The sequence below is a fragment of the Penicillium cataractarum genome (assembly GCF_028827025.1).
Source record: "Penicillium cataractarum strain IBT 29864 chromosome Unknown utg000008l, whole genome shotgun sequence".
Taxonomy (NCBI): domain Eukaryota; kingdom Fungi; phylum Ascomycota; class Eurotiomycetes; order Eurotiales; family Aspergillaceae; genus Penicillium; species Penicillium cataractarum.
Genome location: NW_026622744.1, coordinates 417,676 through 432,656, shown reverse-complemented (window position 1 = coordinate 432,656; position 14,981 = coordinate 417,676). Strand labels below are relative to the sequence as shown.

Genomic DNA, 14,981 nt, shown 5'->3' with positions numbered 1-14,981 from the left:
AGTTTTGATTTTGTGGTTAGGTCTCCGCAGTGGATGGCGACGTCTACACGTTCGTTTGAGATGGTGCTAGGAAGGGTGTCGAGACTGTGTGTGTCGGATATAACGAGGAAGCGTGTTTTGATAAAATGGCTTTTTGGCATCGTTGACTGTGTATGGAGATATAGAGAGACTTGCCAATGTCGAGAGCTGAGTTGTTATTTCTCGCTAGAGAAAGGTGTTCTGGTGAGTCACTTATAAGTGTGGTAGAATATTACCTGCTGGAGCATCACCGCCGCTCGTTGAGGAGCGATACTTCCTATATCCATGGCTCGGCTGGCTACCTTAGGAATAGCATCGGCAGCTGGGAGTGCTATAGGTTTAGTCCTCATAGAATGTATCTAGTTAAGCTTTTATTGACTTAGTCACTATTGAGAAAGGGTTAATATAATCATGCCGAGTCCGCGTATTAAGATGCTCGTTATAAGTACATGTATACTTTAGCCTGTGATATCAACAATTCACGACTCTTTCCCATCATCACCCTTCACTTTCACTGCATCCCCATTCTTAAAATAAGACTGAACACCCTCCAAATCCCCATTCTCCTCCGACTTCTCCACAGCAGCCTTAGCCCTCTTCGCCCGCCCTTCTTCATCCGTCCCATCACGAGCTTCGTCATCACTACCCGCCAAACTCACATCTTTACTTTCATCCGTCTGCTTGCGTAACCCGAGTTGCTTCTCTAGTGCATGAAGAGAGCCCGCACCGACGGCTAGCAATGTCGACCCCGTCGTACTGGGACCAGTCCGGGAATCCCCCGATGGATCCTGACCTGTAGCCGGTGGGATATTCTCTTGTTTCCGCGTTTCCCCAACGCCCTCGCCATCATCACTTTTCTTCCCCCGCCAATCCGCAGGAACACTCTCATGAACGGGTTCGCCAGGCTTGGGTTCACTAATAGGTTTCCCCGCCGTAGACGCACTCGAATCTCGCTGCGCGTCCTGCTCCGGATACCGCCAAACAACCTTTAACCGCTCAAAGGCGCGAATTCCCTTCCTCGCACTCCCCTTGATCCCATCCATCGCATCCCATTCCGTCTCGAAAACGCCCGAGTCGTGCTCGGACCCGCCTTCAAAGAATACATTGAACCAGACATGTGCGACGGATGTTACCATGGCGAATCCTGTATAGGAGGCTTTGCTGCGTCGTTCAAAGTCGATGTTTACGTCGGAGCTTGGTAGGATGATGCGTTTGTTAGGGCGGAACATCATGGCGGAGAGGTTGGGTGAGATTGTTGCTGGACGGGAGAGTTCGGATGCGGACGATGAGTCGGATTGTGTGGCGAGCGGGGACCAGGTCGCAGCTGTATTGATCGGTTTTGTTGGCGAGTCTTTGGTGTCGAGGTTATCTTGAGAGGGTGTGGATGTGGTATCGTTGTTGCCGGCTTCGACGACGGTGCGCTCGTTGCGGTGGAATAGGTGGAAGCATTTGATCTTCTTGCCTTCGTCCACGTATCCCTCCACGGCGACCTTGACACCATCTCGGAGTCCCCAGATATGAATCTCTAGGATTTCCACTGGTCGTTCCACGTATTGCTTCCCCAGTTGGTTCGTCCATCGATCGACATACCCAACATACCGTAGCTGACTAGGGATGCTCACCCCGTTCCCGAAACCGACTCGCATGCGCCGGTCCGTAAACTGTTGCAGTGCATCCTCCTTCTTCCACCCTTCTTGGCTGATCAGATACGAGGTCGCAATAGTCCCACTGCGACCTTTGCCCGCCTTGCAGTGTACCACGGCGACTCTCTTCTGCGCGTCCTTCTCGCCCGCGTCTTTATCTCCACCCTTGACATCTAATCGATGCAGCCAATTCCGCATACTGCCCATAATATTCGGGATCAGCGCAAAGGGCGGTGGATGGTGATCCGGCCACGGGAAGTGATGAATGCGATTATACACCTCGGAATCCGGGTATCCGGTGCCCTCGGCGCGAAACTCCCAGATACACCAGTTCTCGCCATGTTTGGAGTCGAGGAACTTGACTAGCTCGTCGAGAGGGTTGCGGTATGCGCGTTGGGGGTATGTTGCAGATGGACCGGAGGTTGCGATGACTGGGGAGGTTGGAGGAGGAGGAGTATTAGTCGAGGTGGACGAGGTAGTGTCTCTGAGAGGAAGGGGGTGGAATTACTGTTATCAGTCACGTAGCATAGATCCAGGCCAGCTTCTGGATGTTGGAGTCGTGGACCTGCAACGATCTGGCGGAGGATCGAGGACTTTGGACGAGGATGTTAGCTTAGTGTTGTGTCTTTTTTTTGTCGCAGCTAATCTGGGGAAGACCAGGGGTGGTACCATATTGCGCGAGTCGAGGAACTCTGCTCGCGAGTTCTCAATGTTAGAGCATGGGTTGAACGTGTCTGTGTCAAATTACTGGCTAGATGGGAGCCTTTCTGAGGTTTCCATGAGCATTGAATGACGCCGTGTTGCAAGAGGGGGAACTTGTTTGTTGATCGGGGGCGCAGCCGATGATGTCACTGGGTCGCGGTTAGCCTAGTTATGGCTGGAGGCTTAATCTTAGCGCGGAACTATGATCAAGGTACAGCTACAGAATAGAAAGAAATCCAAGATAAGTGATCAGTTTTTCATATCGTACAGATTGAATGTATCTTATGTACACGTTCATCACAAGCCGGCTCTTTTATCCGTGGGGAGTGAATGCGCCCGAGGCGCAATCCGATCAAAGGAGTCCATCCCAAAACGCCGAGCATGAAAGAGAGACATACGGGCTACTCTGCCCGAAGAAGGTCATCGAAATTACAAAAACGCCCATAGACTTCAAGTCTTCCGTTCCCCAAACCACATTAAAGAAGACATGCCCTGAGAAGGAGAATAAAGGAAGGAAACCATCCTTCAAACAAGGGGTCTGCTTATGCGACACCGTAAAAGACATCAGGCTTGATAAGGAAGGCCGTAGTAGTCTCGGTGACATTGGCACTGCCGGCCTGCCAGTAGGTGGCCTCGGAATTGTAGTCCTCCTCAATAACATGCCACTCGTGCTGGACCTTGACATTCCATGTTGGGTTGGTCACGGGGCTGACTGCAGCGGTGATGGTGTTGTTGGCACAGGCTGTGGCGTTGGGAGTGATACCCTCGCAGTAGGTCTGGAAACCGGGCGCGTTCTCGGATGCGGGCGCGGTGATGTTGAAGCGGTAGGCACAGCCACCGGGGGAGCATTGGAGAGTGAAGTTGGTTGCTCTCCAGGTGGCGGCTTGACCGTTGGGGAGAGCGCTGGTCAGGCTCAAGGTGGAGAGGATCATGGGGAGGAGAGTAGCGAGTTGCATGGTGGTGGCGATGGTTGTTATTATCAAGGAGGAATGGTAATGTACAATTTGAAAGTTGAAAGTGGGCAGAGAAAGAGAGAGTTATATAGTTTGAGAGATGAGGATGGAAGGAGGTTGGAAGAAGCAGTCGGGAAGAATCGAGGGGCGCAGGGTTCAACTCTTCGTCTTCTTCAACTTCCCTTGGATGGAAACCCAATCCACTTTCAATTCTACCCACCCTCCCAATCAACTCCACCGATCGTCATCGTCAGGGGATATAACCCAAACTCAATGAGTACTGACTGGTGAACGAGTTCGCACATGACGCTAATCGAGTAACCTACAGGAACAAACGAAAAGCCTCCCGTCACCCCCTGAAAGCGCCGGCCCGTCCGATGCTCATACCAAGTCTCACTATCCGACAAGGTCGAACTGGCGATCGTCCCCCCAGGCGTTTCAGCGCGATTCGCGCTATTTTTGGGACTAGTGGAGCAATGGACCAACGGCAGGAGGGGAGACCTCTGGTTCGTGGCGTCCGATCTCGGGGTCAAATGGGTCATTGCGGATAAATGAAACGGTCGGCGCCACGAATATTCAACTACTCTTGACCCTGGTTATCGCCAAGATTGAGCCTGAATCAATGGACGGGAACTTGGGAACCGAGTTGGTCTTTTACGTCACTTCATTCTCGAAATTTACAGGGTTGATGGGTTGGGAATATAATACAATCAAAATCATGATATAGAACCGGGTAACTCGTCGCACGAAGCCGTCATCTCCGTCGCACAACAGATGCCCCCTTCATCTATCCGATCCAGAACAATAGAAGTGGCGATACTGCATGCACCTGCATCGGCTGCAAGCCGAAACAGTGGCGGCGAGCAAATCTCCCGATGCCATGCCGAGAGCTTGCTATTCGCCCGCCTTGGACGGAGAGCTCCGGTTGTTCTTCCCGCCGATATACTCGTCCATTTTATCCACATCCACCTGGTCCACCTCACCGTCGGATCCCTCCAAGTCTAGACTATTCACAGCCTCCGAGCTATCCCTGCCCTCTGCGGCAAGTCGCTCCATTGCCAAACGGCGACGTTTTCTTTGTCGTCGTTCTTTATTATATGCAATTCTCTCCTGACGACCAAGTTGGCCGCGGCGAGGCGATTTGGGTGCCTCGGCCGTCTCTGTAGTATCATCCGAGGCTGGCACATCCTCTTCCTGGATTAGAGGGTGATACTGCAGCCGCAACGCATACTCGTTGACCGACCGAGCGCAGAGGCTCCGGATTTCCTCCTTGGCCTTGGGATCCACCGTCGCCTCCCGCTTGGCCAGATCCAACAAGTACATGAGCGCGGACTTGTAGTTACCCGCATCTAGGCACATCAGGATAAGGGTTTCGAAGGTGGTGGTATCCGGGATGACGTTGAGGGTGGCCATTTCTTTGACTAGGAAGATGCCAGCCTCCCGTTTGCCCGCCGTGCGACACATCCGAATTAGTGTATTGTAGACCTGGAGATCGGCGCCCTGCGGACAAAGCGTGTGGATTTCATTGTAGAATCCAACTGCATCATCTACCACCGTCGGGTCATTCTGGGCATCGTGTTCGCATAATTCGGCAATAACGCGAACACTGGCAAGAGGAATGTCGTGCTTCTCATTGTGTAGTCGCTTGAGAATTTGCCAAGCCTCTCGACGGTCGGTCTGACTTTGGATCATATACGCAAGGATGGGTTGGGTGGTCGTCTGATCAAGTGACAAACCCGCTTCGTGCATAGTACAAAGGAGTCCCAACGCAGCGGGGAGGTCGCCCACACCGACGTTGGCCACAATAGACTGTTGATAATCTTCCGAGGTCGGAGAGAGCGCGCGTCTTGCGAGATGGCGGAACACGGACTTTGCAATCTCGATATCACTGACGCTGGCAGCGAGTCTGAGAACATCGCTGCACACAGTACTCGGTGGATGAAGGTAACCGAGTTCGACCATACGTCGCCACACAAATCGAGACGTCATAAAATGTTGCGCTTCAATCGCCGTCCGTAGCACATGCATCCATAGTTCAGACGTCATGTCGTGGCCCTGGCTGACACGGACCTGCATCAGGCGAAGCACCTCGTCCAATTCGCCCATGTCACAGAGATGATAGATTATTGAGCTATGCAGCCAATCCTCAACGGTAATATCCTTCCGCTGCATCAGGGAAAATTGTTCAAGGGCCATCTCGAATTTGTGCTCGCGGAGGAGACCCGCAACTAGGAAATGCCATCCAGCCGGGCTCAGGGTAAGCCATCGGTCTCGTAATTTTTGGAGGACTTCTTGGCGGAGGCAGAAGTCTGGATGCACAGCGAGTGCCTAGAATAAGAGAGAAGTGTTAGAAAATCAGAACTCGTAAATAAGCTTATTCCAATCCAATCCGGGGTTCGATATACCTGCAGCGCAGCATGCAGCGTCCCCGAGTCCGCTGCAATCCCTTGTTCCTCCATCTCCTCCAAAAGACTCCTTACGAACTCCGGTGATCCATGCAACGCATCCGAGTTCGCCAGCATAAGGGCCTTATAATGCCGCGCCGATGGCTTGACACCTCGATCCTCTATCAACAACCGCAATATATTTGTCGCAGATGTGATGTTCGGTTTCTTGGCCATTTCGGTTTGTAGCAATGTTTCGAGACTATCATTGCTCTTCCCGGCGGCGTGTTTGGGGATATCGGGCAGATTGTTGATTATATCTTTGTGCTTCGGCGACGCTGCCTCGTCGCCATGGTACTCGAGGTCTAAGCTATCGTATTGGTTCTCCCGGAGACCGTTCGATAATGAGATCGAATTGGAAAAAGGCGGGGATGTGTCATTGGTTTCTTCATGTGCTGAGTTGGCTTCGAATCGGGCTCGGGTATCGGTCTTCCTGGCATTGCTGCTGTAACTGCGATGCCGTGGCGGCGCCGCAATGCGAAGAGCTGGTGACAAGCCTGGTCGGGAGTTTGGTTTGCGCTGTTTTAATAGAGGATTGGGACGAGTCAGCGCCGATGGGCTGAATGACGGACATAGCGAATACCATAGTCCATCAAGAACCAGCACCCGCCGTGACATGTCGAGCTGCTCCGTGGACTTGGGATCGTTCAAGCTGCGGAGACGATCTGACCAGACTTGATCGCATGTCACGTGACTAATATCGATATATCTCGAGGGACCCTTTCCACGAAGCATTGGCTACGTTCATCCAGGCTACGTAAAGAGAAGAAAAGAACGATCCAGGGTTTTCAGTATGTAATATTCGTAGACCGCAAACCAGTCCAGAAACCCAGTTTCCCACTGAAAAAAAATACAGAGCCAGATACGCCACGGCCATGCTCGTCCAATCCGGGGGACCTCCCAGCGAGCGACCTTACCCACACTCTGCTGCAGGGGTATCTCATTTCCTCATCTTAGATTCTCAGCCATGCAATTCGTTTATCTTGGAGTGTCTCTTATAGACCACCGCGATCACCACCGCCACGTCCACCCCGACCCCGGCCCCGACCACCACGGCCGCCGCGGCCTCGCCCACGATCCCCATCTCGTCCGTGACCACCACGGCGATGCTGTGGTTGATTCTGTTGCTGCTCTTTCACGATGTCGATGATTTCGTCGGGGACACGGAGGTATTTGATCTAGCGAGTCATTAGTTACTGGGTCTGTGGGGTAGATGGGCATTGCGCAAAGCGTATGATCGCCTTTGTGCGGGCAGGCACGTACGTTGTTGCCGCGGATGTAAACTTCAGGCAATCTGAAGAACTTGTCGCCCTCGGGACTGGTCTGTACTACTTCGCGCAGGATCAGGTTCATCCAGTTGTCGCAGGTGACTAGGTGGCCGTTCAGAGTCTCGCCGTTCTTCAGCTCGACCAGCATGGGGTGGCCCTGTGCGGCCGTGAGGAGGCCCAGAGGCAGCTATCGAGAAGAGAGTTAGTGCGTGATACCTGAGTGTGCTCCAGACAATTGAGCGATTACCATTGCGATGTGTGATTCGGTGTGGGAAGCGTCGAGGTGAGAGGGATGATGTGGTGTGCGCAAGCAGTAATCGGTGCGGGCAGGACACAAACTCGCAATTTATGGGCAAGTTGGTCAGGTGGATGGCGGTGGATGAGCCCAATGGAGGGGTCTGGGGGAGTTATCTGGGGTTGTTGGGAGTAGCAATCGTTGCGCTTGAGCTCCGCTACAGTTGTGACGGAGGCTGATGCCGGAAAAATTGATGCGCCGAGACCCAGCCCGGCGAGGCTCCTAAGGCTGGACTTGGACACTCACCTACCAAACGTAAATACTTCTTATATCCTCTTCGCAGCTATCTCGAGTACTAACTAATTTTGACGTGAAACCACACTACTATTGAATCGGTGGAGGGTCAATAAGTGATTCATTGCCAAATGTTGGAAGCATTAATATTTTAAGCACTCATCTAGTGGCGTATACCCATATCACCATAGATCATGGGTAGCCAGTAAAACAGTTCTCCATTCCAGCGCCTTCATTCTAAACCCTTGGACGTTTAGCCGCCTCGCTGCCATTTTCGTCTTCATCCTCGTCATCCTCAATAGCAAGCTTGCGCTTGTTACGAGAAGGCATAGGTGTGGGAGCTACCTCATCTGCAGCACCTGGCAAGCGACCCTCAACCGCCTTGAGAGTGATCTCGTATCCTTCCTCCACATTCCGAACAGTGTCATCGAGCTTCTCTACCCGGTCAATCAGCTCCAACTCCTGCAACAGCTCCTTGTGCTTCTTGAAAAGACGCTGCTTCGTAAGCATGCGCCACCAGTAGTATCTCCGATCGTTGGGGTTATCCGCTTTGCCCTTCTTAATCAACAATCGTGCCAGGTTGGTGCCGCCAGCCAATCGGTGGCTCTGGGGGATCTGACTAAGGAGGAACATCTCCAAAATATGGGCGAATTGGGTAGCCTCGATCTTGAAAGATGTGCGGATTTCGCGAAGTACATCGGTAGGGATAAGCTCCGCGGTGGGAACAGAGCGGAGGCGCTGTTTGCGAGAATAGGCCCCGTTAGGATCCGGGTTGAGATTGACTTTGCGTTTGACAAACTCAGGCTGTAGCAGACAAAAATCCGCGGTATCCCGAAGAGCGTCGAAGCTCTCGTTGGGATCCTCCACCGTCAGCTCAATAATCGTGGGATCTGCGATGCATGAGGCATGAATGGTGGTATAGAGATGGGTACCGTGACCCGCGCGGTGATGTGAAGGGAGGATGAGGAATTGGGCGATGCGGAGACGTGATGGGAGCTCGGAAAGCTTGATTTCGGGAGGTGGGAAGGCGTCATCTTTGACGATTGGTGTGATTGAGCGATCTCGTTGGTAAAGCCAGTACCGGTAGGTGGTGGCATATCCCACGATAGAGTAGGATGAGGCCGTTGGCATTGGGGGTGTCACCTTCTCGTACCTGCGTCCGTCAGTCATACTATAATCGAGTGTAGACCGCGAATAGAAAGCTTACACAAAGTACACCGTCCATCGTTCGAGTGTCCATTCTGGATCGTCCGTCGCCAAAGGTGTGCCGGCCTCGATGAACAATGACACCAGGACCTGCGCGCGATCGAGAATGCGTCGCACATCAGGATCAGCGAGAGATCCTGCCCAGATCTCGTAGTTTCTCTCGTTCGCCTCGTAGCTATAGACCAGCTTGCCAGGTGGTGTAAAGTCCTTTGCGCTGGAATCTTCCTGGACAGCTTTCTCGTAGTCGGGAAGGTTGATTAAGGCCTCTGAAAAGATGCCCGCCGTCAGTAAACATTTTCTTCATCTGCGATTGTAAAAGCTCACCCTCTGGAACGAATTCCTTCAGTGTGCCGAGAAGATCCGTCGCGGCAATGTCGCCAACCGCCTTGAATCGATCGTCGTAGGAAATGTGAACATGAGGACGGAGGTCATGAGCGGCAAAGCGCAGACGAATAATCAAGCCCTTGTAACCAAAGATTTGCTCTTCATCTCCAAAAATGGGGTAAGTGAACTGAGGGTGGAAGGTTGAGAGAGTTTTCGGTTTCGTGTCGCCGGGCTGCACGACCGTGATCTGAAGCGCATCATTGGCGTCGCATGTCCCTAGAACCCATTTGTGTTAGCTATCGTGCCAGAGAGGGTACGATTAGAATCGCCTTACATTCGTCCTCAAGCGCCATCTTGAATATGGAGTTGAATGGGTGTAGATGCTGGGGTTCAGAAGTTGCGAAAGATGCAGAAAGGAAGCGCGTCTGACCGCGTCGAGAACAGCTTCAGTATTACCTAATCGGGACTAGCGGATCATCTGAGACAATCGATAAAGTACTTTAATATTCTCCTCAACTTTTTATATTCCTCTGCCCTCAGAAGTTCCCTCATTTCACCATGCCTAGTTCTCTCATCTTGCGCTCACGGACTTGCTTGAGTGTGGGTATCATCTCCAAGGCTCGTCGAATGCCCATGGTTCGCCCAATCTTCTCAAGTGTTTCAAGTACCCACTCATGGACTTCATCGCCAGCTCCAGCAGCTCCCCCTGCAACCGCCAAAGGGAACATCAACATAAAGATACCATTCAATGGTGGCAACTGCGTGGGCCCTATAGATGGGACTCCACAACCAAAGGCTCCCATTTGGCTCGCTGCCCCAGCACAAATGTATGTGGCCATCAGTAAAGTGTTGTCCAAGGCCTGTTGTCGCTGCTGGAGGTCTTCCAGCGATGGCATTTCTATTCTTGAAATATGATGTACGATCATCTCATTGACCATCAATCGCGCCCAGAAGTAGTGGTTGAGGTCTCTTGACGCCCACACATCGTTATAGATCATATAAGTTCCATTGAACGTGTGTTGAACGTCATTCGACTTCTTCAGAGAGAATTTCCATTTTTCTGGAAGCTGCTGTTCCCAAGCTTCTAACTCTGCTTCACAAAGCAGAGCAGAGCTTACAGCTATCCTTGCATCGGGCTCTGGGGTTTCCCGAATGGAAGAGTGTAGCTTCATGAAGCGAATGAGGATGTCAACCAGGCGGATTGTAGGTGCCTGATTCGGCATTGCACCGTGAATACGTTCCGGAGACCAATCGAGCAGCTCCGAAGGCATTACTCCCTGGACGAGAAAATATCTGATAAGTGAAATGAAGTAATACTGCAGATGTGGACGCGAGTTGGTGTTTCTCAGCGCATCGCTAAAGCTGGCCTGTTTGACTAGCGCTGCCACACCATCCAGATGAATTGTCCAGGAATCGATCTCATTGGGCGCGCAACACACCATCTACCATTATTATATCAGCTTTGCAGGCGAGAAGAGAGAGGGGGACCTGCAATGCAGAAACGCCAAGTGGGCCAGGGCTCATACCTCGTACATACTCAACATCACAATTATATGAAACGTCTGATTCGCATTCGCCTGTTCGGGATTTTGGACCGCCCTCCGAACGACATTAATGGCCGCCACATACTTCTCCCGAGCCGCTAGTGACAACGCTCGGTCCTGATTGACATTGGCCATGGCGGCTAGTCCAACCGAGATCGTTGCATCGCGCAGGGGCGACTGCATGAGAATGGCCTTTAGGAAAGGCGGAGGCTCCAGTCCAGAAGGAGGACCTCCATCCAGCCCGGAAATGGCACTTACAAACCGATCAAAGAAAAATTTCAGTCCCTGCTCCTCCAAAGAAGAAGGAACTACAACCGGCCTTGTGGGGATCATCACCATCTGAGATCTTTCTCGCTGGGCTACATAGTTCAAGCGAGACGGGTCAAATCCGTCTTCTGTGGGGATGTTCGAACCTTCATCAGAGCTGTCCGAACTATCCAACAGCTTGCGCCTGGCCGCTGATTTGGCTTTTGCCGCCGCAGACCGGCGTGCCGTCTTGTCGTTCTCATCGCGGAACAATAACGACGGGACGTCGCGATAGCCACCACATGGTTTCCCCGCTCGCTTGCATTGCGAACAGACTGGATCAAGACGATCACACTAGCCGATAGGTGATCGTATTAGATTATTGGTTTCAATGTCCGGGGTTATCCCATCAAAATAAATGGCTAGTGTTTGAGACTTGCCTTGATCCGCCTCTCTCGGCAACTCTGGCAATTTTTACTCGGACGACCGTAAAAAGGCATTTTTGGTCATTGATGATGCGATCCCGGATATCATTCTCATCTCTCTGGAACCTTTCTGGGGTTCAAAAGGGGTAAAAATGATCGTGGGATTTCCTCAAGATGTCGCGAAGTACCGAGAGTGACTGGATCCGAGAGGCTCAGCCATGTCAGAAGTGGAGACTTCAGGAATCTGATTGGCCACCAGCCGCGCCATTGATATGGGGCCGCCTTTCCTAATTGGGTATCTGTTTCGTCGTTTTGAAGAAGATAGTAAAGAAAGCTCAGAAAAAAGACTTGTAACTTGAACTATCGGTCTCGCGGAGGCCCGAAGCTCCGCGTCACTGCTGAGGCTTGGTTGCGGGTTTTTAGTTGATATGCTGGCTTCCAATGGTGACTGACAGCTTTCGAGGGTAAGGCGCCTAGCCAAGGACGCGTTTGTCGACTGAGAGAGAATATCAATGGCGCCTTGGTCTACCAATAATGCAGTCATAGCGCGAAGTCTTTGCCCTTTCTAGTATCGTGGCTTGTCGTCTGTGATATCAAGATTATACTTAGCGTCGCGGGCCGCTATGAGTCTGGGATATAATAAGTGGGACCTCGTTCCCTTGTCGCTGGTACTCTGCGATTCATCTTTTTCCCCACAAAGCTGCCTCTAGGATTTTTCAGTCTTGCAAGTCATGCTTGTCGAGGAGCGCTCCATTCAGCACACTGGGAATGGCTCATTCTACCGCTATAACCCGTCGCTAGCGGTCGCTATCGTGGCGGCTGTTCTCTATGGAATAGCATTTATCCTGACTTTAGTGCAATGGATCCGGTATAAATCATGGGTCTGGATTGTCATGGTCGTTGCCGCAGCAAGTAAGTATAACACAACTCCTTCCTACCACTTGACGGCCTTCAAGCTAATATCACTCACAGTGGAAGCAGTCGGCTACATTGGCCGGTGTATCTCTACCCAGAATGTCACAGACAAGCCTGTCTACGTCCTGCAATTCGCTCTTATCATCCTTGCACCGGTCCTCATGGCTGCCTGCTGTTATGTCCTATTCAGCCGCATCCTCTTCTTGATTGTCCCTCGCGAGGAACGGACCTTCCGCTTGTGTTGGGTGCCCCCTCGGTTCATCACCCCACTATTCGTGGGGTTTGATGTCGTTGCGCTTTTTCTCCAGCTGGTTGGAGCTGTTATGATCTCCTCGGTCGATTCCACTGACACTGATGCAGCCAGCAAGCTCAACCGGGGAAAGCACATTGCCCAGGCCGGTGTTATCGTACAGCTGATTGCTTTTGGTCTCTTCTCTGTGGCTGCTGTCCGGTTCAATTTCACATCGAAACGATTTACCAAGACCATTCACGAGAGATATGAGATGTTTGGCGAACGGGACTACATTGTCGATGGGATTGCTAAGAAAAAGCACTGGCCCGCGTTATTGCGCGTGGTGAATCTTACTACTTTGTTGATCTTGGTGAGTGTCCATGAGACCTGGGTCCCGCTGGAGACTTTCCACTAACCACTTTGCTCAATCCACCAGGTCCGTTCCATTTATCGTCTAGTGGAATTTACTGAGGGTGTTACGGGGTATATCAATCTACATGAGTGGACCATGTATGTCTTCGACGCCTTGGTCATCTATCCTTGCGTCGCACTGTTCATCTACTGGCATCCTGGAAAGTATTTGCCGTATCTGGGCTTCCGTTTGCCCAAGCACGCTCGCTAGGTTTTGTCCCGTGGGATATGGATATAATGGGATAAAGAAATGTCCTTGACTTTTTGAGATATCTCCTTTTTTTTTATATCGTACGTTACACTCGAATAATTATACCTTCGTGTCATCGTGCAACAACCACCCTACTAAGCCGCGATCTTTGGAGCTAGCGCGGATTTCTGTCGGATACACAAGTAGACCCCGGATTTTTTTTCTCCGCATTTTGTTGAAGAAATGTAAAGAAGCTAGTCTAGTCTAGCCTGTTACTGGATATGGGGTATCAATGAAGGTAGCATATAGTGCCTCGGCGTTCCTGAAGTTTCGGTCACACCCCCCAAAACTGGAAGTGGTTGTAACGGTCTTTCCAATCTCCGTTTTAGCCCCCGAATGTGAAACGCGAAAGTATCATTTGTTAACGATCAAAAACCTGTGCCAAACTGTTTATGGTATAGCTTGCTTTGATATATGGGGAAATCTGACAGAATGTCCTACCCTGCAGATTTCGTCAGCTCCTATTTGGGTATCTCCCCGCCTGCAACCTCCTAGATACCGCTTACATGATAGAAGGGGTGCGATGAGTATATAAAACACTAGAAAATCTAGAAGTGTTTTCCAAAGTGACAAAAGAGTTCGAACTTGCAACGAAAATTCCAATTTTCACCATGAAGCTTTTCTCTATCACGACCATCTTGTACGGCTTGTCCTCCTTGTCCGGCACACTGGCCGCGCAGTCATTCTCCGCATCCAATCTCTACTACGCGGCTGGCTTGACTGATAGCCAGTCGACCACTCTTCTTTCTGGTTTACAGAGCGCTGGAGTAAAGGTACTGCGTGTATGGCTTGATGGTAGGATTTGCGCCCACAAATCGTTGTCCGATTCGAGTCTAACAAACCCAATAGGTCAGTCGGGATCTGTGAAAGGAACCCCAATCGACTCTTTCGACAGTCTTCAAGGAAGTAGTCCAAGTGATTGGGATGACACCGTGCTGAACCGCCTCGACACCTTCATGGTGAAGGCCAACAGCTATGGTATCAAACTTCTGATCTCTATTCACAGCTACAACGCCCTTGAGGCCGCGAACGACTTCTACGGACAGTGGTATGGTACTGGTAACTTCTACACCGATAGCAATGCGATTGAGTATTTTAAGGAACGGATTGCCCATGTTCTTGCGCACGTCAACCCTACAAATGGTAAGACATGGAGCCAGAGCTCAGAGTACATCTTTGCGTTTGAGGCTCAGAACGAAGCCATGCATGAGCAGGTACGCGTTCCATTACAAGACTTGCAGTTATCCTATCTGACCAATGATCTAGGAAAATCCAAGTGCTTTGACTGCATGGCAATGCACCATGGCACAAGCCATAAAAGATAACCTCGCTGGAAACACGGGTATCTTGGTGACAACCGGAGGCGGTGCCTATCTTTCAAACTCCCTGCTGGATCCATACTTTACTTGCGATGCGCTTGATATACTGGCAATTCATGCTTATGGCACCGGAGATTTCGAAACAAGCGCCTTACAGCCATATGTGACTCGAGCCCAGGATGCTGGTAAGAAGCTTATCATGCAGGAGTGGGGATCGTGCTACACCGACGCTTCCAACAACAACTGCAACGGTGGCAGCCCGCTCAGCTCGAGTACTCGAAATGCCAACATTGGAGATTGGGCTTCCTCGATTACTGCTGCTGGTATCCCCTGGTTCTATTGGCAGATCCTGCCAAATGCGGATCCGCATCAGGACTGGGATTATGAGGTTGGCATCGATGATGTTAATTGGGAGGCTTTGAAGGCTGCGGGTCTTGCTGCTGGAAATGCGGAAGCTGCTTTTGATTTCTCTGCTTACTTGCTTTGAAATTGAAACCGTGCTTGGTTATGCGAGAGGCGTCCGCAGAGTACCCATACCCGACAAGTCTACTC

At 51.3% G+C, this 14,981-nt stretch overlaps 8 protein-coding genes across 8 annotated transcripts; 2 read left to right on the top strand and 6 right to left on the bottom strand.

Annotated features, from left to right (window-relative positions):
- Nucleotides 1-497: 497 nt before the first annotated feature.
- Nucleotides 498-2,254, bottom strand: N7496_009270 (putative phosphatidylinositol-3,4,5-trisphosphate 3-phosphatase; the record flags this gene model as incomplete). Its single annotated transcript, XM_056702184.1, has 2 exons — nucleotides 498-2,092; nucleotides 2,170-2,254. Coding segments are annotated over 2 exons (1,680 nt in total), but the record flags the coding sequence as incomplete, so codon positions are not given.
- Nucleotides 2,255-2,905: 651 nt separating this feature from the next.
- N7496_009269 (uncharacterized protein) lies at nucleotides 2,906-3,319 on the bottom strand (the record flags this gene model as incomplete). Its single annotated transcript, XM_056702183.1, has 1 exon — nucleotides 2,906-3,319. The coding sequence occupies one exon, from the start codon at nucleotides 3,317-3,319 to the stop codon at nucleotides 2,906-2,908; it is 414 nt and encodes a 137-aa protein (XP_056551183.1).
- Nucleotides 3,320-4,210: 891 nt separating this feature from the next.
- Nucleotides 4,211-6,378, bottom strand: N7496_009268 (pentatricopeptide repeat protein; the record flags this gene model as incomplete). The annotated part of the gene is made up of 2 exons (XM_056702182.1): nucleotides 4,211-5,644; nucleotides 5,722-6,378. 2 exons carry the CDS (start codon nucleotides 6,376-6,378, stop codon nucleotides 4,211-4,213), a joined length of 2,091 nt encoding a protein of 696 aa, XP_056551182.1.
- A 377-nt stretch (nucleotides 6,379-6,755) lies between these two features.
- N7496_009267 (U6 snRNA-associated Sm-like protein LSm4) lies at nucleotides 6,756-7,278 on the bottom strand (the record flags this gene model as incomplete). The annotated part of the gene is made up of 3 exons (XM_056702181.1): nucleotides 6,756-6,938; nucleotides 7,024-7,215; nucleotides 7,276-7,278. 3 exons carry the CDS (start codon nucleotides 7,276-7,278, stop codon nucleotides 6,756-6,758), a joined length of 378 nt encoding a protein of 125 aa, XP_056551181.1.
- A 516-nt stretch (nucleotides 7,279-7,794) lies between these two features.
- hat1 (histone acetyltransferase catalytic subunit HAT1) lies at nucleotides 7,795-9,440 on the bottom strand (the record flags this gene model as incomplete). The annotated part of the gene is made up of 4 exons (XM_056702180.1): nucleotides 7,795-8,710; nucleotides 8,765-9,029; nucleotides 9,088-9,363; nucleotides 9,422-9,440. The coding sequence occupies 4 exons, from the start codon at nucleotides 9,438-9,440 to the stop codon at nucleotides 7,795-7,797; spliced, it is 1,476 nt and encodes a 491-aa protein (XP_056551180.1).
- Nucleotides 9,441-9,635: 195 nt separating this feature from the next.
- N7496_009265 (Zn(II)2Cys6 transcription factor) lies at nucleotides 9,636-11,377 on the bottom strand (the record flags this gene model as incomplete). Its single annotated transcript, XM_056702179.1, has 3 exons — nucleotides 9,636-10,529; nucleotides 10,614-11,231; nucleotides 11,318-11,377. 3 exons carry the CDS (start codon nucleotides 11,375-11,377, stop codon nucleotides 9,636-9,638), a joined length of 1,572 nt encoding a protein of 523 aa, XP_056551179.1.
- Nucleotides 11,378-12,033: 656 nt separating this feature from the next.
- On the top strand, nucleotides 12,034-13,071 carry N7496_009264 (RTA1 domain-containing protein; the record flags this gene model as incomplete). Its single annotated transcript, XM_056702178.1, has 3 exons — nucleotides 12,034-12,214; nucleotides 12,275-12,819; nucleotides 12,886-13,071. 3 exons carry the CDS (start codon nucleotides 12,034-12,036, stop codon nucleotides 13,069-13,071), a joined length of 912 nt encoding a protein of 303 aa, XP_056551178.1.
- Nucleotides 13,072-13,721: 650 nt separating this feature from the next.
- N7496_009263 (uncharacterized protein) lies at nucleotides 13,722-14,916 on the top strand (the record flags this gene model as incomplete). The annotated part of the gene is made up of 3 exons (XM_056702177.1): nucleotides 13,722-13,905; nucleotides 13,960-14,324; nucleotides 14,377-14,916. 3 exons carry the CDS (start codon nucleotides 13,722-13,724, stop codon nucleotides 14,914-14,916), a joined length of 1,089 nt encoding a protein of 362 aa, XP_056551177.1.
- Nucleotides 14,917-14,981: the final 65 nt, after the last annotated feature.